General features: G+C 46.9%; 1 protein-coding gene across 2 annotated transcripts in view; it reads right to left on the reverse strand.

Annotated features, from left to right (window-relative positions):
- The window catches only part of RPH3A (rabphilin 3A), a 65,530-nt gene that overhangs the window by 2,076 nt on the left and 40,879 nt on the right, over positions 1-22,575 (reverse strand). For both annotated transcript variants that reach the window (XM_088827842.1, XM_055405118.2), the window contains 10 exons: positions 20,830-20,916; positions 18,014-18,076; positions 15,878-16,117; positions 13,646-13,725; positions 10,456-10,530; positions 8,896-9,005; positions 4,011-4,137; positions 1,977-2,033; positions 1,095-1,249; positions 444-525 (listed from right to left, as the gene is read on the reverse strand). In XM_088827842.1, coding sequence (XP_088683968.1) covers positions 444-525; positions 1,095-1,249; positions 1,977-2,033; positions 4,011-4,137; positions 8,896-9,005; positions 10,456-10,530; positions 13,646-13,725; positions 15,878-16,117; positions 18,014-18,076; positions 20,830-20,916 — 1,076 coding nt within the window. The remainder of the gene's footprint in view (positions 1-443; positions 526-1,094; positions 1,250-1,976; positions 2,034-4,010; positions 4,138-8,895; positions 9,006-10,455; positions 10,531-13,645; positions 13,726-15,877; positions 16,118-18,013; positions 18,077-20,829; positions 20,917-22,575) is intronic.

Genomic DNA, 22,575 nt, shown 5'->3' on the forward strand with positions numbered 1-22,575 from the left:
CAAGTCACAGTGCGAATACAGAGGAAGGAACACCTTAAATGGGTAGCTGGAGAGTGGCTTTAGCAGGACTGGATGCATTGGATGGATCTGGGAATTGAGGGAGAGGGAGAGGGCAGTGCCAACCGGGTGGCTGGTAAGGGGGACAACTGCTCCTATTTATTTCCTCAAATATCAGTATTATACACAATTAGAGTTGGTAAAGACATTGTCTCTCCAAACACAACATCTTCCCTTTGACATTCCAAATCTATAGGCTTTTGTCTTAGGCTTGATTCCCTCTAGTGATGAGGAACTCATTCCTTCTTCTTTAGATAATTCAAGGTGATCTATGAAAGAAAGCTTTTTCTAAAAAAATGTGCTTTACAACTTTCTAGCAGGGAATTTGTTCCACCTTCACATATAGGAAATATTACAGCATATGACAAAAAATGGGACAACCATACCTCATTAAATTCAGGATTCAAGGTTTTCTTCTTAATTTGAGTCTTGTGTTTGGCTTTCTTTCCCATGTCTGGTTTCAGCCAGCTGAGAGGAGACATAAGAGGCTATTATGAATGAAGTTTAATGAATAGGAATAGCCTCCTGATGGCCCTAAATGTCCAACTAGTGTCAGGAGAATAATTAATGAACAGATCAGAAAGTGAATCAACATTAATAATGACCAGTGTGCATTAGAGCATTTACCTGGTGCCAGAAATTACCTAAGCATCTACCTTATGCACATTTAATCCTCAACAAACCCTAGATGGTACAACCGCCCGTTTATATATAAGGAAACTGAGGGATCAGAGAAGTTGAAATATGTGCCTCCAGTCACATGGCTGGGGGCTCAAGCCAGCTGTTGCCTCTGGAGTCTGTGCTCTTAGCCAGGACTTTCTCCCAGTGATCACTGAGAACCTGGATGATGGTTTCTGGGGCTTCACTACTGATTACCTCTTAAGCTGGGCATCTGTCTCACTGTGTGACCTGGGGCAGGTTCTTTGACCTCTCCAGGCCTCAGTGTAAAATGATCTTGGGGAAGCTCTCTAGTTCTCCATTTGCAAGGACCTAGGACTCCCTCTCGGGCCCACTGACAGGCCCCGGCATTGACTCACAGCTTGACAAATGGATCTGAGTAGCCATTGGCATCCATGGCAGCCAGGTGCACGCAGCGTATGATGCCCACGATGAGGCCTCCCTGCTGTGTGCTGTACATGAGGGACACCAGGATCTTGCCACGTTCCTCTATGTCACCAATACGCTCTACCTGCTGCAGTAGGAGAAGAGGGTGTGTGGGTCTAGGACGGATGGGGTCTGGGAACATGGATGGTGATCATTAAGAGAGTCTGTGGAAAGTAGGAGGACTTGGGCCAGCACAAGTGCAGTTCAGCACCACAAGCAGCAGACACTCCCCTCCAACCTCCAGGGAGGAGCAAATGATGAAAGCCAAGAGGCCCAGTCCTTGGCACATGGGGGCCGGTGGCTTTATCCTGACTTAGTCACAGACTAAGTCTGACTCTGGGCATAGACTGAGCCTGACCCTGATGCCAGCCCGACTTTGAGCTCAGAAACCCCCATGCAACCAGTCTTCTCAAAAGCGGAGTGCCTTGGACCAAGGGCATGGCTGTGAAGCCAACTCGAGCCTCTGCCAGATGCACAGCCTAAAGAACCTGTCCTGCCTTCCCAAGGAGTGTGTGGCATTGCCCTAGTGCAGCAGAATTACTAGAAGAGCTTCTGCAAACAAGGCCAAGGAACCCGAGGGTGTCTCCTGTGGGCAAGAGGATGGGGCTCCCCCCACCATGGGGGCTCCAGGTGTGAAAAACATGCTCCTGATCTCATGTGCTAATGCCCTGGGCAAGGGAACCTCTCATCATGAACCAACAGCTGGGTGGTTTGGGGAGAAAGAGTGGGAAAGGGGCCAGGGAGGGAGAGAAAAGGGAGATGTCAAACCCTGTTTGTGGCTTCAACTGTATTTTTCCATTTTACTCAGCACTCACCTCCTCCTCGTAGAGGGCCATGCCGCGGGCTGACCCAGTGGTTCCGGCACGCTTCATCTTGAGGAGGGAGACAGAAAAGATAGAAAAGAAAAATAGCACTGTCAATGGGGCTCATCGCCTTACTCCAGAAAGACCAGAGACCCCTTCCTTTCCCCTCCACTAGCATCCAGAGCCATGATGAGAGGTCCTCCAAGCTTCAGTAGCCCTCCAGCACTCCCCCTTTCAGCTAAAATATACATATATAAAATGCTAACCATTTGAGAGACCGTGTTAATGCACAACAGCCTATGATGTAGATTGTATTAATGTCCCCATTTTGCAGATGATGACACTGAGGTTCAGAGTGGTCAAACCACTTGCCCCAATCAGTAAATGGCAGACTACCGGATCCACAAAACAGATAAGGTTTTGCCTACTCTGGTTGAAGTGGCACAGGGGCCTTGAGATCTGGTCCACCAGATGCTTCTTCCCCCATGGCTCCTTTGGGGAACAGAATGTGAAAAGCGCTGGTTAAATCCAATCTCTCCCCTTTAGAGATGAGGAAACTGAGGTCCAGAGGAAAGGGCACAGTGCTTAGGAGATCCCTGTCCTTGGTGGGACACATGAAGGGAGTCAGTGGTGAGAGGGTTAAGAGCAAAGATCAGCAGGGTTCTGGGGCCAGCGCAGGCCTGTCCTGCCACCTCTGTGCCTCCGGGACTGGCTGTGTCCATCACAGCAAGATGAGCAGACCCAGCAACTGAAGACCCAGATGGGGGCCTGGCCCTGTCCTGACCGACTGGACCCACTGAGTGAGGGGAAGGAGATGAAGCCTGAAGAGCCAGCTGTTACCAGGCAAAGACCCAGAGGAAAGGCTTCCTCCTAGGCACATCTGGCGATTTATTGGAGCCTGGCATCCGGTGTAAAGTTTTCCTTGTTGCTTTGTCTGTGCTATAGAACATGGTGTGGCACACATGAGAATCCCTCCTGGGGCTGGCCATCTGGTGGGAGGATGCTGCAGGCATCTCCATGGGGACACTGGCTCACTGCCCAGTGAGAAGGCACACTGGTCATTGCAGGAAAGCTGGGCTATGGCCGGTGTCTGAGAGCAAAGTCACCAACTCGTGGTATATCTCAGCAACTCCCTCCTCTTTCTGGGCCCCAGGTGGCTCAGAGGTTAAAAAAAAAAAAAAAACTGGGTAGGTTGGATTATCTGTAAAAATACAGATTGCTAGGTCTCACCCTTCCTCGCTAAGTCAGAATATCCAAGGAGATCTCCCATGAAATCTATTTTGTAAAGCTCTGGTTTTAAAATCTCCAGTTGATTCTGAGGTGCAGCCCAATTGAACAGCCTCAGTGTGGTTCTTGTTCTTTCTCAAAAGGTGAGAAATAGCAGTTGTAATGCTTTATATGTACTCCCACATCAATCCTTAAAAGACCTTATGAGGTTGGTACCGTATTTTACAGACAAGAAAACTGAAGTACAGAGGGGTTAAGTCAAGGGATTCAAGTTACACTGCAAGTGGCAGAAACTGGGACTCAAACCCAGTCTGGCTCCAGAGCCCATGCTCTTAAGCACTATGCTATCCTGCCTTCTGTGTATCTCTGCGATGCTTTATGAAATTCTTGACTGACAGGTGGGTAAGGCAGCATTATTTTCTATAATAACAATAGTTAATTTATGCGTGCTCATTATGTGCAAGGTTGTTTTAGTTATGTCTTTCACATAATCCTCCTACGAGGCAGGTGCTATTGTAATGCCAATTTTATAGACAAGAAAAACTGAGGCCCAGAATAGTTCAGACCCATGGCGAAGGCCAGGGAGCAGGGACATGGCAGGGCTTTGAACTCAGGCAGACCACCCTGCCACACCACACTGCCCTTCAGAAGTGATGCTAACCAGGGCTGGAAGAAGGCATAGCCAGGAGGCAACCCTGATGTTCTGAGCTGAAATCTTCACCCTCCTCCCCAAAGCTGTCGCAGCCCCTCTCCTGTCTGGCACCTGACAGATCTATCCCATCCTCTCCCTCACTGAACGCTCAGGGAATAGGCACTCACCGGGATCACCCGCTCCAGACAGATATTGAAGTTCTTCCTCTGATTGGGCTTCAGTTTCTTGAGGGAGAATCTGGTCTCACCAATAAACTCATTATGGCCAAATTTGTCCTCATCACAGACAGAGATTCTGTGGTCAATATAAAGGAGGGGATTAAAAAAAAAAGAGCATATACTGAGCACCTATTGTGTACCAAGAGCTGTGTGTGATTGATGATGGTAGGGAACGTATAATGTGCACAGGAATAATACAACCTCTTATTTATTGAACACTAGGCCAGGTATTTTAAATTTCTTCTTGATCACAGTAAAACTTAATGAGCAGTAACATGCACAAAACTTAAATTTTTAGCTTGCTGGATTTTTGAATATGCATACACCCATGTAACCACCACTCATATCAAGATGTAGAACATTTCAGCTGCAGAAGACCCTCATGATTCCTCCTAGTCACTAACTTCCTCAAAGATAACCATTTTGTCCCCTTGGCAAGATTCAGTGTCTTGTTTTTGACCTGCATATAAATAAAATCAGATGTATAGATTCTTTTACATTTGGTTTCTTTTGTTCAACATTATGTCTGTGAGATTCATCCATGTCTATAGTAATTTGTCCTTGTTTTGGTTGTATAGTATTCCATCATGTAAATATGCTCTAATAATGTCGCTACACATGGGCATTTGGTTTTGAGCTATTTCTGGTTGTTATGAATGAAGCTGCATGAATATTCACATTCATGCCTTTTTGTATGCACATGTATGTGTTTCTATTGGGTACTGCTGAGCCAAGCTTCTCCTGAGGTTAACACACAAATTTCACCTCAGTAGAAATGTCTAAACAGTGTTCCAAAGTGGTTCCTCCAATTATATTCCTACCAGTAGTTTATGCGGGTCCTGGTTGGTCTTCATTCTAATTTCGATTTTGTCAGTTTTAACTTTTGCACTTCTGAGTAGGCCATGGTATCGATCTCCTTGTAGTTTTAATTTACATTTTCCTGATGAGCAATGAAGCTCAGCCCCCTTTGCATCTGCTTTGTGGCCATTTCAGCAGCACGTTTTGCGAAGTTAGGCTAGGACCTCTTCTCATTTAATTCTTTCTCTTCTCCCAAACTTCTGTGTTTCCCACTTTGTAGAGGAAACTAGGGCCCAGGAAGGTTGAATAATTTTTCCCTAGTGAGGGGCAGAGATGGCAACCCACTCCAGTATTCTTGCCTGGAGAATCCCGTGGATGGAGGAATCTGGCAGGCTGCAGTCCGAGGGGTCGCAAAGAGTCAGACACAGCTGAGCGACTAAACATCACACAAGGCGCAGAACCAGAGTCTGAAGCTCCTGAACCCCAAAACGCTGTATTGTCTTTTGCTGTCCATTCTGTACGGCATTAAGTACTCTGCTGCTGCTGCTGAGTTGCTTCAGTCGTGCCGACTCTGTGCGACCCCATAGACAGCAGCCCACCAGGCTCCGCCGTCCCTGGGGTTCTCCTAGAGACACAAAATTGTCTGGTCATGAGAAAGGTACCTCAGGAGGCCCAAAGGACCACTTGAGGCATGATAATTCTTCCTGACGTATACTAAGAGGAAGGAAGGAATTTCCCCCTCACCAAGGCATGGGAGGCAGATAGGAACTAACCCCACCTTGCTCTAGGCCATCAACATTTGTTGAACAAGTATACTCCAATAAAAAATTGCTGAACAAGGTTCATAGTTCTAGAGGGTCAGAACACCTTCCTTCTGAGCCCCATGTGTACACAGCATTCAGCCAGTAGGGGTGTGAACAACACCATCCTTTCTACAGGACAATGTGTCTCCAAAGAGTTAAAGATAGTCACCATATTTGACCTAGCAATGCCACTTCTCGGAACTTATCTTGAAGACATAAGTGCAAAAACATGTAACTAAAGATCCTTCCTATAGTTCTGTTTGTAATTGTGAAAAAGCAGAAATAACGTAAGTATTCTATAATGGGGAGCCATCTTAAGAAAATTATGAAATAATCTTGGAAACGTTAACAGTACACACTGACAATAATGTTGTAATTACCAGGGAAATGCAAAAACCACAATGTGACACCCCTACACACTCACCAGAATGGCCAAAACGGAAAAGTGTTGATGAGGACGTGGCTGGAACTCCCAGACATTGCTTGTTGAAGTGTAAAAACAGTTTCTGCTAAAACTATGGAAAACTGGCAGTTTCTACTAGACCTAAACATATACATATACTGCGGTTCAGTCATTACACTCCCAGGTGTATATATGCATGCAAGAAACAGCTACTACAATGTTCCCAGCAGCACTATTTGTAAAAGCCCCAAACAGAAAATCAACCAAATGCCCGTTAACAGTATAATTAATAAATGAAACTGTGTTATATACACACAATGGAATACTAAATAGCAACGAGGAAGAACAGCTTACACCTACACACAACTCGGGTGACTATCACACATAGACTATTAAATGAAAGAAGAATGATGTGGTGTGATTTCATTGTATAAAGCACAGAACTAGACTAAGTGAACCTGTCCTGTTAGCAATGCGGGTGGTGAGCCCCCTGCGGGGAAAGGTCCTCACTGAAAGGGGCACCAGGGGAGGGCTTCCGTGGTCCAGGGCTGTTGTTTTTTTAACTCAGCGTGTTCCCTCTGTGAAAATTCATCTGTCTGTACGCTTTTCCCGTGTGCACTTTTCTAAACGGATGACACACTGCTATAAAAATGCGTGCTTAAGAAAATTTTGTAGCTGACAGGAATGTACTTGGAACAGCCCCTTTGAAGAGGAGTTTGTATGTCTTGTAAAATTAAAAAGATCCACACCCCATATCCTATGATCCAGCAAATATTCCTCCTTGATTTCTATCCTAAGGAAATACTCATATGAACACAAGGAAGCATGAAGGATGCTCACTGAAAATTTGTTTATAATAGAGAAAAGCTGGAAGCTATCTAAATGTCTGTCCACAGGGAACTGGGTAAATAAAGGGGTAAACAGTCACATAGAACTTTAAGACAGGCCAAACAATATCATATACTGTTTACAGACATAGTCATGCAGCTGAAGCATAGGATGCGCTCTGGAATGAAACCCATAGAATTCAGAACAGTGGTTAGCCCTGGGGAAGGAAGAAGAAAAGAGGTGGGGGTGGAGTATACAAGAGGAGCTTCAATTTGCATCTGTAGTGCTTAATTCTTTACAAAAAAGAAAGAGCAGAAGCAAATACAACAAAACATTAAGGTTTTTGAAAGACTTTTTTTTCATATTCTGTCAAAGTGTTACTCGCTCAGTCACATCCGACTCTTTCGGACCCCATGGACTGTAGCCCGACAGGCTCCTCTGTCCATGGAATTCTCCAGGTAAGAATACTGGAGTGGGTGGCATTCCCTCCTCCAGGGGATCTTCCCAACTCTGGGATCAAACCCAGGTCTCCCGCATTGCAGGAGGATTCTTTACCATCTGAACCACTAGGGAAGCCTGTATATATATTCATGATATTTAATAATAAAGCATTTAAAAATATGTGATAAATCTATGCTGTGGAATACTCTGAAACAGTTAAAAATTAGGTAGATCTAATGTGTAAAATAAATAGCTAATGGGAAGCTGCTGTCCAGCACAGGGAACTTAGCTTGGTGCTCTGTGATGACCTAGAGGGCTGGGAGAGTGGGAGGGAGACTCAAGAGAGAGGGGATATATGTATACATACAGCTGATTCACGCTGTTTTACAGCAGAGACCAACACAACATTGCAAAGCAAATATACTCTAATTAAAAAGTAAAATAAATATCCTGAAAAAAATTAGATGGATCTAAATGTCTCACCGACTCGGTGGACATGAGTTTGAGTGAACTCCGCGAGTTGGTGATGGACAGGGAGGCCTGGCATGCTGTGATTCATGGGGTCGCAAAGAGTCGGACATGACTGAGCGACTGAACTAAACTGAACTGAACTGAAATGCCTTCTCATGGCCACAAACCTAAGATATACTGTTAAGAAAAAAGGCAAGTTCCAGATATATTCGAAAAGACATTTATTGTACTGTAAATGACGGTGTTTGTATATATATGTACACTAAATGTATGTATAGGGGGTTTCCCAGGTGGTGCTAGGTAAAGACCCTGTCTGCCTATGTAGGAGACTAAGAGATGTGGGTTCGATCCCTGGGTCAGGAAGATCCCCTGGAGGAGGGCATGCAGCCCTCTTGCCTGGAGAACCCCATGGACAGAGGAGCCTGGCAGGCTACAGTCCATGGGGTTGCAAAGAGTTGGCCATGACTGAAGCAACTAAACCACCACCATGTATGTATATAATGAATATACACACACTCGCAGAAGGAGAAAAGAGACCCAGGCTGGGGAAGGGACAAACACTTAAAGCAGCTTTGTTTCCTCAGTAATTCTTCACAAGAAGAAGAGACTCATTTATTGTGTGCTAAGTCGCTTCAGTCGCGTCCAACTCTTTGCATCCCCACGGACTGTAGCCTGCCAGGCTCCTCTGTCCATGGGATTCTCCAGGCAAGAATACTGGAACGGGTTGCCTAATGCATTTTAATACATTACAGAAGAATATGAAGTGGCATCAGTATGTCGTTAAGTGAAGCTGGCTGATTACTCAATAGGATGGTCCATTCTTATAAACATTTTAAAATATACTTAACTTTATTTAAAAAAATACTTTTGCGCGCGCACACACACAAATACACATGCTAAACCCAGATGTCAAGACACCAAGATGTTAACAGTTTCACTTATCTGTACTTTCAAAAATGCCTACTTGAAATAGATGCCATCTTTGAGAAGTAAAACTACCCTGAGACGTTTTAAGGCATAGCTCCCAGGGACCGCGCGAGTGTGTCTGCGCAGCCGCGGCCCCGCCTCTGCCCTCCCGCCCAGCAGGCACCTGAGGGTCTTCCTTTGCACATCCTCGTCTGTGATGCCATGGTAGACCAGAGTCTCGTTCCAGACGGGGTTTCTGGTGTTCCGCAGGGTTTTTGTACGAAGCTTGTTGGACTAGAACCCAGAGAGATGGACAGACAGACACCTGCCTCAGTGGGGAGCCAGCCCCGCAGCCACATCCCTTGGGCTCATTTAGGGTGGCTGGGTGACTTAGGAGTCCTCTCCCCTTAGGAGTGTCCAGGGCTCTGTTCTCCCAAGTGCACGTTCTCGGGGGAGTCAGGGTCAGGCTCTAGGGTGCATCACCAACACTGGGCAGTGGGCTTCCCCTCCCTCCAGGCCCTCTCATTGACCTTTTCATAAAGATCAGAGAGTTACAATGTCTTTCTTTGAGAAAAATGATTATTTCCAGGACAGGGAGGCAGAAATGAGAGTCACTCACTCCTAGGCAGTGAAGACATAATTTCTGGGGATATCAGGATGATTCTTTCAATTTCCCCAAATAGAATCCTCCATGCTAGAAATTCCTTGGAGGGGACAAAATTTTTTATTTTACTCTAGGAGTGAAGGCTAGAAATACACCTGGTGACAAATTTGATTCACACTAACATGTATGACTGACTGGATTCTTTAGCAAAGCAGGTTTGGATTTACGAGTGGGCAAAGGAGAGAGCATCAAGGAGAAGCAAATGTCACTTGGATTAGAAGGAGTAGTGGCCAACCAGTTTGGCCATTGCCAGATGGGACTGTCTTTTCTTCACTTGATCTTAGCCTAAAGGCCGACAAGTGATGGGACTGTCTTTTCTTGATCTAAACAAAAAAAGAGTGAGATAAAGTGGGTGTGGGTGTGTGTGTCTATGCCTGCACACATGGATGTATATCCTTTTTTGTCTTATGGGGAATTTGATACTTACAGAAATTTTTGAAAAGGCGTTTTCCTAAGATCACATGTATAGTATATACCAAGTATATAGGCAGCTTTGTTTTTAGGACATTCATGTCAAATGAACAAAAAGCAAAAAATAAAACTCAAGAAGGCACATTTTCATTTCCAGCTTTGTGTTCTGAGGGGGTCAATCCAAAGAAAGGAGAATTAATCCCACTTTTCCTCCCCAGAGCAAAATAATGATCAGCAGGTGAGGTGGAATGGGAGAGAAAGGTAGGAGGTATGGGGGCCCATTTTCTCCTAATGATAGAATAATTTCTCAAGTTATCTGGAGAGGGTTATTTATCCCTGTTGAGAGATGTTTGGTTGAGGCACAAAACGGGTGGAGGAGGTGACCATGGTCAGCACTGGGGAGCCACTGAAGGCGTTTGAGCAGGTCGGGGCATAATCATGGCATCTGCTTGTCTACTGGATCCCAGTTTCTGAGTTAGAGAAATGAGCAGAGCCCCTGCCTCTTGAAGGAGGATGGCTCTGGCCCAGGCCTTACCCTGTGCAAGGACTTTGCTAATCAAGGAAAAGGGGGCTTGCAGATAGGGCTATTTTAGGCTCTGAGCTGGGAACCTTGGGTGCTTTCCAGAGCCCATGTGCCCGGCTTGCCGAGAGGCTCAGGCCATATGGTACCTTGCTGGCTCCCGGCAGGAGGTGCAGCTTAACGTAGGGATCGGCCAAGCCGTTTGAATCCATGGGCTTCAGTCCCTGTGAGAAAAGAAGGCAATGGTGTGAGGACCTGGGGAGGGCTTGGGCAGTCAGCTATCAGAGGCAATGTGCAGTTATCGGTCCACCCTGTGTGCTTCCTCCTCTGAAGAAAGAGAAAGGAAATACAGCATCTCAGAATGAGTACTGGAGCAGATGAGGTTTAAAGCCTGGTCACGTCACTTACTGGCTGTGTAACCTTAGGCAAGTGTCTTAACCTCTCTGAGTCTCATTTTCCTCACCTGTCAAACAGGATGTGTCATGGGCTGGTAAGATCTAAATGCATTCCCACTTGTAAAGTGTTTGGCACAGTGCCTGGCACACTAGAAGTGCTCCATCAAGTTTGGATTTTTATTGCTGAGATGGAAGGGCATGTCCCAGAATCGGTGGGAGAGGAGGAAAGGCTAGGGAGAGGAGGCTTGCGTTCTGGCCCTGGCCTCTTCACTCGCTTCTGAGACCTCAGTTTCTCCATCCATGTGATGGAGATCACAGTCTCTGTCTGGTTCCTCTCAGAGCTGACACGGGGCTCAAATCAACCATAGGGAGAGGAGTCTGTCTGGGATAGGAGTTAAGTTGGGCTTGTTAGTATGAGCAATTCCAAAATTCCTGGGGCTCAGATACACTTTGTCCACTCCCTATCTCTGGGCTCCCATGGTCTCCTCTTAGAGCACTAATCTCCAATCCCATGTGTTACATCCTGTGATCTCTGGGAACCTCAGTTTCCCCATTTGTTCAATGGGGCTGATCACAGCCAATGCTTCATGGGATTCTTGGAGGAGTAAAGGAGCTCTCATCTGTGAAGGCTAAGCTCTGGTCCTGGCATAAGTTAAGTATGATCAGTGTTTGTTAGTACTATATGGGGACAGGAGGCCACAAAGTAGGGTGCAAGGGGTAAATCTGGCTGGGTAGCCTAGTGAGTAAGAGCACAGGCTTTTGAGCTGGACAACATTGGTTCAAATCCTAGCTCCACTTCTTCCTGGCTCTGTGACCTGAGCACGTCCCTTAATTTCCCTGTGTCTCAATTTCCCCGTCTACAGAATGGGAATGATGGTGGAACCTTCCTCATAGGTTTGCTGTGAAGATTAAATGGGACGAAATAATCTGTAGAAAGCCCTAGAGGGTGAATATTACTCGTGTGCGCAGGAGTGCTCAGCTGATCAGTTATGTCCAACTTTTTGCAACATGGACTGTAGTCCACCAGGCTCCTCTGTCTATGGGATTTCCCAGCATGAATACTTGAGTGGGTTGTCATTTCCTTCTCCAGGGGATCTTCCTGACCCAGGGACGGAACCTGGGATTCCTGTGTCTCCTGCATTGCAGGTGGATTCTTTACTGCTGAGTCAACAGGGAAGCCCGAATAACACTCAGGAGATGCAATGGTGACGGTTTCTTATCCATTTCTAGAACAAAGTTCATGAGAGCACTGCCTTTTCTCGTTCATTCTAACATTCTCCAGCATTAGGGTAGTTCCTGGTACACAGTAGCTATTAAGCATTTCTAGAAAGTCTCCTTGGATTGTGAGTTTGCAAATCAGCAGATGTTGTTGTTTTCAAATTGAAACTGGAACATGTTGGTTTGGTAAACATACTAGTTTACCAAAGTTACTACCATTCCCTAACACTTTCCACGTTCTCTTCTTGTCTCTATTACCAACCTAGCCCATAAGTCATTAAGCCCCTGTCTCAAGGGGGCTGTGATGGTGTGGCTTTCTCCCATTTCTAAAGCTGGAGGCCATAACATCTGGATTCAAATCCAGCTCTGTCCCTTACCAGTTGAGTGTCCTCAGGCTTTACCTTTCTAAGCCTCAGTTTTCCCACTTGTACAATGGGGCTAATAATAATCTCTTCCTCAGAGGTTCCTGTGAAAATTAAACAAGCTAATGCAGGGCCTTACCTCACCATGTTATTGGGTGTGGGGTGTAAATGCATCTAAATACCTGCTGAAGAAGTGACCTGGGTGTTGATCTAGAAGTTGTGTTAAGCATTTCACACATCACTGACCATCCAAACTGGGACATTTTGTGAGTAGGAAGGAGAGTTCTTAATTATTTAAACAAGGCAACGGGCATAATGGGGACCATCTGTGCAAACTGGGATACCCAGCTACCTTCTGTGTAATACTCACCATCGCCCTTATGGGAGAGGCTCTACTATTATCCCCAAGAAACAGAGAGGTTAAGTAACTCCCCCCAAGTTTCACAGCTAGGAGCAGGAGAGCTAGTGTTAGAACTCAGGAAGCCTGGTTCCTGAGCCTTGCTTGTTCTCTATAGACCAGGCTTGGGGCAGGGGAGATCCTGGTTAGTTTTTAATACTTTCTGGGGTTGGCACTGGCATCATCCAGCTTTCCTCAGGGGCTAGAGTGGAGTCGGCTCCCTGCCCCTGGAACCTGCAGCGTAGAGATGCTCTTCCAACCTGGTCTGCCCTTCCCGCCCCCTCAGAAGACCAGATGACTGTCCTTGTATCTGCAACAACAAGGCTTCCCAGGTGGCTCAGCGGTAAAGTATCTTCCTGCCAATGCAGGAGCCACAGGAGATGTGGGTTCGAGCTCTGGGTTGGGAAGATCCCCTGGAGTAGGAAATGGGAACCCACTCCAGTATTCTTGCCCAGGAAATCCCATGGACAGAGGAGCCTGGCAGGCTGCGTATAGTCCATAGGGCTGCAAAGAGTCAAACACTATTGAGGAAACTTAGCACACCCTATCTGCAACAACAGGCCCCTGATTGTCTGCTACTCCAGCTTGACAGCCACATCTGCAGAAGGAGCTGTTCAGTGACATGTCAGCTGTCAAGATCGGCTGTCACTGCCTCCCAGGTGACACCTCTGCGGTGCCCTCCAGAGGCTGTGGATGGGGCAGGTCTCAGCTCTGCCCTTGAAGCTTGGTTGCCTTCATTCCCACGAGGCAGATACAGTTAAGTAAAACCCCTCCCGGGCCATCCCCACAGGAAGTCCTCCCCTAAAGGAATTAGCCGTGGACAATTCCTGCACTTATCTCATTACTGTCACTGTCACGGATAGACAAGGCCATGACAGGAGACAAGCCTAATAACCCATGTCCTCCCCAAGTCCCCTAGAGATGCCAGAGCATACTAAGCGGTCCCCAGCTTGGCCCCCTCACCCACCTTGGCCTTTATGATGGTGCAGTGCAGGGAGCTGTTGTCCTGGTCATAGAGAAGGCTGAACTCCAGGGCACCCAGGGTGGCTGAAGAGGACAGAGGCAGGTACCAAGAAGACATTCATTCAGTCATTCAACAAACATTTCCTGAGCACTTGTCTGGTAAAGGCATTGCGCCTACAGGGGAGAGGAAGACTTATCTGGACTTCTCATCCCCATAGACCTTCCTCTTTCTTGGAGCCCTCAGCACACCTATGATCAGTTAATCATTTGTGCAATTGCCTAGTTAATGACTTCTATCCGCTAGGTTGAGAACCCCATGACGGTAAGGCTGTGACTGTCTTGTTCACTGCTATGTCCCCACTGGGCACAGCACAGGGCACACAGTTGGCACTCACTTACTTGCTGAAGGAATAAATGAGTCTTAGCTTTTGCTGTTGCCTGTGTCTAGAATGCACTTCCTCTAGATCCTCATGTGGCTGGTGACTTCTCATTATCCACTTCTCAGTTTAAATTAAATGCCACCTCCTTAAAGAAGCCCTCTCTGATTGTTCCATCTAAAGCAGCTACCTTCTTGGTCATTCACCCTATTTTATTTCCTTTACCGTGCTCGATCTCTATTTGAAATCAGCTCATTGGTATATTATGTGTCTTTCCACTAGAATGTTAGTTCCATTAGATCAGCCATCTTGTCTGTCATTTTTTTTTTTTTTTTTGCCATGGTATCCTTAACACTTATAATAGTTTAGGAGCACCTAGTCGGTGCTCAATAAATACTTGTCAATACAGAGATGAGTGAGGGAGGGAGACAAATACATAGACAGGCTTGTTATAAATCATCAAGGACAGCTTCTATTTGGGATATACATAGGCTGGGAGGGATATTCTAGGCTTGGCAGGTCAGTGAAGAGACACTTCAGGTGGATGGAAGGAGCAGTGGTCACTGCTCTGGACAGAGGGACCAGGATTCAGAAAGCCAAAAGGTGGGACAGACGTGGTGCCTTTCCAGAGCAGAAGCAGCCTGTGGCCGACAGCTCAGACTCCTTTCCCCAAGCCTGCAGCCCCACACCCCTGGGGGAGACAGGACAGCTGGTATTTCCTCCAGGTCTGGCCTCCAATCTGCTGCAGCGTTGAGACTGACCGCTGGCCCCTCCACTCAGTGGCCATGTGAACTAGGACAAGCCCTTGAACCTCTCCAAGACTCCATCTCCCAATCTGTGAAGTCAGAATAAGAAAAGCGACTATTCCTAGACTCACTGGGATGGTTAAAGTGAGCACATGCACGTAACACACTTAGAAAAGTGCCTGGCACAAAATAAGTGCTCAGCAAGGTATTGACTATTACTATTATTACTTCTGATATGCATGTTGCATAATAATAATTCCTCATGTGTGTTTTGGACTATATAAAATGATTTCTGGTTTTCAATGCCCTGGAGGTAACTCAGTTTACCCTCCCCTCAGCCCCTCATGGGAGGCAGTATTCACTCCCCTTTTTACAATGAGGAGAGATAGCCTGAAGGACCAAAGCCATTGGTCCATTTCTTCAGAGCGGGTCCAGTCTCCTTGTCTGACCAGCAGCTCTTTGAATGTCCCTCCAACCCCACAACGTGAATCAGGTCCAGACACAACCCATCTGTGCTTCCTTCCAGCTCACAAGGGCCGCCCCAGCTCTCCCCGGCAGCGCCCAGCCACACCCAGGAGAAGTGCCACTGGGGGGGGTGTGTGTGTGTCCCCTTGGGACTCAGACTCTGAGTGAGAGAAGCACAGAGTCGACACTTTATAAATCATCGAGTGGATGGATGCAAGAGGAAATACCAGAAAATTTTAAATCATGGTTAAAAAAATAACTTTTAGAAGACGCACTGAAGAGTTTGGGAAACTATTAAAACACATGCCTCTTTGTATAGACCTAGGAGTGGAATTGCTGGGTCATATGATAATTCTGTGAAATCACCCAGTAGAACACTGTGAATGTAGTTGAACTGTACTCATAAAAAATGATGAAAAAGGTAACACTGATGTTATGTGTGTTTTACAATGATGAAAAACCATGTAGCACCTATACTTGAGAAAGCTGATGTCATTTTGTGAACTTAGTAACACAGATTTGTATTTTTATAACTTGACTAATATGTTTATGGGGGGCTGGGGTATATAGGGCTGTCCCCAGACCCATTCCTGTTTCCCAGGGGGTGACCACTGAAGCGACTTTTCCAGCCACCCCTCTGTCACCTACTTGCTTCATCTGAATCGTAGCTGTTGGCTTCCTCCTCGTCTTCCTCAGGGGGTGGGGGCTGACGGGCCGGGGCCACCACCGGCTGGGGAGCAGCCGCAGAGGCTTGGGAATAGGGGCCTGGGGGGTGGCCCGCTCGGTCCTCCCTGGTTCCAGCTGCCGAGTAGCCTCCGACTCCCCCGGTTCTCTCTTCCCGGGTTTGGGCAGCAGCCCCTGTATAGTCGGGGTCACTGGGAGCCACCTCTGCAGGGGAGATGGGAGAGGGTGAGAAAGAGGCAGCTGAGTCCCTGTGTTGGAACTCTAGCAATGACAACTGCTGCAGTGTTACTGCGAGTGATGAGCACCAACGAACCAGGTGCTTGTCAAGCTTTGCACCAGAATCACCCACTGCTCTGCAATGGGGGGACTGTCACTTCCCTTGGACGATGGTGGGGGGCGGCTCACGCTGCTGTTCCCCAGATCTCAGAATGTCACCTTTGTCAAAGCTACCCAAGGAAGGTTTGCAAAAATGCAGGTTCCCAGGCCCCAACTAGAATCTAAAGGCCCCGTGATGGGGTCTTAGAATCTATGTTTTATAACAAGACCCATGGGCTGATTCAAATGGAGGCAAAACAGACCTCACTGATGGCACTGACTGGTGTGGGCTCTGAAGCCAGGCAGCCTGGGTTTAAATCTCAGCTGTGTGTTCTGGAGCAAGTGACTTGTTTCTGAGCCTTAGTTTCCTCATCCCCAAAACGGGGAATTTTAAGACTTGAGTGTGCTAAATAGTAGTTCAGTTCAGTCGCTCAGTCATGTCCGACTCTTTGTGACCCCATGAACCGCAGCACGCCAGGCTTCCCCATCCATCACCAACCCCTGGAGCTTGCTCAAACTCATATCCAACGAGTCAGTGATGCCATCCAACCGTCTCATCCTCTGTCATCCCCTTCTCCTCCTGCCTTCAATCTTTCCCAGCATCAGGGTCTTTTCCAATGAGTCAGTTCTTTGCATCAGGTGGCCAAAGTACTGGAGCTTCAGCTTTAGCATCAGTCCTTCCAATGAATATTCAGGACTGATATCCTTTAAAATGGACTGGTTGGATCTCCTTGCAGTCCAAGGGACTCTCAAGAGTCTTCTCCAACACCACAGTTCAAAAGCATCAATTCTTCGGTGCTCAGCTTTCTTCATAGTCCAACTCTCATATCCATACATGACTACTGGGAAAACTATAGCCTTGACTAGATGGACCTTTGCTGACAAAGTTGAACTGAACTGAATAGCTATTATTTAAACATTTTTTTTCTAATATATGCACAGGAGGCTCAGTGGTAAAGAATCCACCTGCCAATGCAGGAGATGCAGGAGACACGGGTTTGATCCCTGGGTTGGGAAGATCCCCTGGAGGAGGAAATGGCAACGCATCCAGTATTCTTGCCTGGGAAATCCCATGGACAGAGGGGCCTGGTGGGCTGCAGTCCACGGGGTCACAAAGAGTCGGACATGCCCGAGGAACTGAGCACATCACACAGTAACTGGTGCGTTAGCAAGCAGTGAACACGTTGTATTGATTGGGGTTGTTACATATCTATCATGTAATAATCACTGTCACTTGGAGTGATCTTGGCAAAGAAAGAAAGAAGTTTGGAACAGAGAAGGTGACGTCTTTTGAGTGTTAGCCCCAAGCACCGCCCTGCCTCCATTTCACAGGTGTAGACACAGGCCCAGGGGCAGCAGGTGATGGGCAGAGGCCACGTGCTAAGGTTTTCTATGTATCAGTTTACTTAATCCTCACAACTCTATGAGGTAGGTCTTTGTGTTATTCTCATTTTAGAGATGAGGAAACTGAGGCTCAGGTAAGTTAAGTGACTTACCTAGGGTCACACAGTTGGGAAGTGAAGAAGCAGTGATTTGAAGCCAGGCAGCCTGTGCTCTTAACCATTGTATGTATTGCCATTTTCTGTCCATCAAATGTTGGTACGGACTCACTAGAGCTTTAGAATTAGGGGATCCCTTCGAGACCATCAGCTAGGCCTCAGGATGCAGAATGGACCAGTGTCTGGTGGCCCCGCTCTCTCTCTCCGCCTCCCCTCTGTCACTCTCTCTCGGTTAGTGAAAGAGAGGTGGTCACCCGCACAGGCACAAAAAGAAGCAAACACTTGCCTGGTCTCTGATCTGGAAAGCGTCCCGTCGGCCCCGGACTGGGTCTGCTGCCTCCTGGGGGTCCTGAGTGGTGCAAAGAGAGAAAGAAGCTTGGAACCGAGAAGGCGGCATCATTTGGGGGTTTGCCCCAAGCCCTCCTCATTTCACGGTGCAGACACAGGCCCAGGGGTAGTGGTTGATGTGCAGAAGTATCCAGGGGTGCAGGAACAGTCCCACTGGGGGGATCCTGGGGTTGGAGAGGCCTAGCTTCAAGACTCGCTCTCCCGGCTGCGGGTCCGCTAGGGCTTCGCCACACAGTGTGCTGGCGAGCCAGACCCAAGTTAGCCAGTGGGCCAGAGGGTTAGCCAGAGTCGAAAACTAGGAAATGATGTTGGAGAAGGAAATGGCAACCCACTCCAGTGTTCTTGCCTGGAGAATCTCAGGGACGGGGAAGCCTGGTGGGCTTCCGTCTATGGGGTCACACAGAGTCGGACATGACTGAAGTGACTTAGCAGCAGCAGCAGCAGCTTCAAGCCCCAGTCCTTCCTTCCTGAATCTCAGCTTCCTCCCCGCTGTGAAGTGGGGCTGGTGATACCTGCTCTTCATGTTTTGCTGGCTGTTATGAGGTGAACGAGCTAATGGAATAAGAATCGCTTGCAAGGTAACAGGCGAGTCCATGCTTTGTGTCCACCATTATTACAGGGTCATTACCAGTCCAGAGGGTTCTCTACATTTCCAAAGCTTGGGACGTGCGAGAGAGCCACAGGTTCGGGACATGAAATAAAAATAACATTCAATGACACAGTGAGAAAGTCATTCTGGGCTCCATTGGTTAGATACTGAGCCCATCACGGGAAAAATCTTACTGCAGTGCTACTTTTCTTTAACACATCTGAACTGAACTGAACCTTTATAAGTGTCCCTTTTGAAAAAGCAAAAGAGGACAGGCCTCAGGCTCCAAACCTTCAGTAGGCCAGTGTACTGGGAATATTACTGCACTCTTTTATCTTTAGTACGTTAATCTTTTAAAGATCTGTTTAACTTATAAATTAAATTATAATTTAATACAGGCTGTGCCGGGTCTTCGTTGCCATGCGTGAGCTTCCTCTCGTTGTGGTGAGTGGGGTCTGCTCTTCATTGCTGGATGCAGGCTTTTCATTGCCCAGGTGTCTCTTGTTGCAGAGCACAGGCTCTAGGCACACAGGCTCAGTAGTTGTGGTACATCGATTTATTTGCCCCATGGCATGTGGGATCTTCCCAGAACAAGGATCAAACCCATGTCCCCCTGCATTGGCAGGCAGACTCCTAACCACTAGACCACCAGAGAAGACCCAGTATACTAATTTTTATCATAGCTTCCACCATAGGTTGAACTGCATTCCCCCAAAGATGTTCAAGTCCAAACTCCCAGTCCCTGTGAATGTGAATATTTAGGAAGAGGGTCTTTACAGATGACCAAGTGAAGACACAGTCATTAGGCTGGGCACAAATCCAATATGACTATGCCATTATAACGAGGGGAAATTTGGACACACAGGACCCAAGCATGGAAGGAGGAGGATGTGAAGATACCTCTACAAGCCAAGGAATGCCTGAGGCCCCCAGAAGCTAGGGGAGAGGATGGGGACACATTCTCTCTCACAGCTCATGGAAGGAACCAACCCTGGCAACACCTTGATTTTGGACTTTTGGCCTCTAGAACTGGGCCACAATACATTTCTTTTATTCTAAGCCACCCAGCTTGTGACATTTGTTATGATTGCCCTTTGTGCTGTTTAGTCACTAAGTTGTGTCCTATTCTTTGAGACTCCATGGACTGCAGCAGGTCAGGCCTCCGTGTCCTTCACCATCTCCTGGAGTTTGTTCAAACTCATGTCCATTGAGTGGGTGATGCCATCCAACCATCTCATCCTCTGTCGTCCCCTTCTCCTCCTGCCTTCAATCTTTCCCAGCATCAGGGTCTTTTCCAATGAGTTGGCTCCTCACATCAGGTGGCCAAAGTATTGGGGCTTCAGCTTCAGCATCAGTCCTTCCAATGAACATTTATGTCTGCCCTAGCAAACTATTAATAATACACTCTCTCTTTTTCTGGTATGGAATACTGGTTTCCCATTATTATAGGTTTCTTTTAAAATAATAAAATTTTAAAAATATTTATTTATTTGGCTGTACCAGGTCTTAGTTGCAGCATGTGGGATCTAGTTCCCTGACCAGGGATTGAACCCAGGTCCCCTGCATTGGGAGCATGGAGTCTTAGCCATTGGACTACCAGGGAAGTACCTAAAATAACAGCTTTTTAAATGCACCTATTAGGAATTATTTCCATTCTTTTATACAAGCCACAAGTGCTCAAATTTAATCTCTTGCCCACTATTTCTTCCTGAATCTCACAAACCTGTCTGAGAACATTTGCTTTTTTGTTAGAGTCCAAGGTCCTTAAATTTTCCTTGAGAGAGAGTTTATGATAACAACTTCTCTCAGTTATGTTTTTAAAGGAGGTCAATTTGAAGAAAATATTAAGGAAATAAGAGGGCAGAGGGCAGACGTATGTGGTGAGAATTGTGAGAGTGGAGTGACAGTACTGGGAGGTGGCACACACTGGGGCATGAGATACTGTCACTGTTTGGTTTAGGTGGATACGATGCTACCCACCCCCCTCCCACCCAGGCTGGGCTCCCAGCCTCATTCTAGTCTAATACTACTCATTCTAAGGGTCTTGGAAGAGTTTAGAGTTTGCCAGTGGCTGCAGCTTTGCAAAAAGTCCAGCAAAGCAAAGGTGGGAGGTACTGCGGTCACAGCTGAGTGACGACCTGGGTGGGCACGTGGGTGGCAGGTACCTGGTTGCCCAGGCTGGGGAGGTGCCGGGCTCTGCATTGAGGCCGGGGCGGGTCTAGAAGCCTGGACTGAGTTGGCCCGTCTCAAACCTGTAGGGGAAAGAAAAGAGCCTGTAATGTTACACACACACACATACACAGACACGCACATACACACATGCAGTCAAAGCAGGGAGAAGCTTGGGATTGGTGAGTTGGCATAAGGTACGGTCCTCTCGGTATGAACTGGAGGCAGCTCCCTGACATTCTCGGCTCTTTCAGACCTTCTACTCCTCCCCTCAGTGCGTTCTCTCTTTTCAGTACTTAGATCACCCTGAGCAAGTCACAGTAGCAACGTGCGTATTGAAAAGCCCAGGATCTGTGATGTTGCTCCCAACATCTATGACTTTGCACAAATGACCTGCCCTCTCTGGGCCTCAGCCTCCTCATCTGTCAAATGGGATAAGAGTACCTAGCTCACAGGGCTATGGTGGAGACATAATGATACAACACATGCTAAGTGCTCAGAACAGTGCCTGGTATGTAGTAAACACTCAACATCTGGTAGATTTTAAAAATCAATTTGGAATTTATTTTGGTACTTGTGTCAAGCAGATTTTTTTTTTTGGTTACACCTTGTGACATATGGGATCTTAGTTTCCAAACCAGGGATCGAACCCGTGCCCCTCCTACAGTGGAAGCACTGAGTCTTAACCCCTGGATGGCTGAGTAAGTCCTGAAAGACTGTTCTTATCTTCATAAGGACGTAGTTTTGCACCCCAGAATTTTCTTTTATAAGCTGTGTGTCTTTGGGCTGGTCACTCACCCTCTCTGAACCTCAGATGCTTTATTCGGGCAACTCTACCCACTTGATAACAATGGGCTGATGCTTATTTACAAGAACTTATTTAATTTCACACCCTGGGAGGTAGGTGCTTTATGAGCTCCATTTTACAAATGGGTACACTGAGGCACAGAGGCGTTAAGGAGCTCACCTAGTGTCTCCTGATTGGTTAGTAGCAGAGCCAGGGTTTGAAGTCAGGTGTTTGACCTCTGGAGTCTACCTGAGACTTTTAGGCACTACTGCCTCTTGCAGACTTGCTGGGGGATCAAATGTGGATGATACACATAGCAGCTCCTGGTACCCAGAAGGTAAGACATTCCCAGAGGAATGCCTTGTCCTCTCTCACCTCACTGAGCTGGATCCTACCTTTCCTGAATTTAGATCTTTTTAAAAAATGTATAACTTTTATTTCCAGAAATAAAAATGTGTAGGCTTTATAGTAAATCCTATTTATTTTTGGCTGCCCCCTGTGGCATGTGGGATCCTTGTTCTCCAACCAGATATGAAACCCGTGTCTCCTGTGTTGGAAGCGTGGAGTCTTAAACACTGGACCACCAGGGAAATCCTGATTGTTATTATTTTTTTTATTTTTAATTTTGCCCATGCTGAGTGGCTTGTGGGATCTTAGTTCCCTGACCAGGGATCAAACTCATGCTCCCTTCAATGGAAAGAGTTGAGTCCTAACCTCTGGACCACCAGGTAAGTCCTGAATTGAAACCTTTTTCACAGGAGAGATGCTTGAATGCTCAGAACAGAAAGTACCTGGCCACCTCTGGCTGGGACTATCTAATCCCCAGGTCTTATCCCAGGGTCCTGCATTAGCACAGCTTGTTTGCTTGTTCATTTTGGCCTTTGCTCATCCATCCATTGACCCACTCGCTCATTCAACAAGTGTTCACTGAATGTCTACCAATGGCCAATGAATA

The sequence above is a fragment of the Moschus berezovskii genome, chromosome 19 (genome assembly GCF_049115385.1).
Source record: "Moschus berezovskii isolate FMDL1 chromosome 19, NW_MosBer_1.0, whole genome shotgun sequence".
Taxonomy (NCBI): domain Eukaryota; kingdom Metazoa; phylum Chordata; class Mammalia; order Artiodactyla; family Moschidae; genus Moschus; species Moschus berezovskii.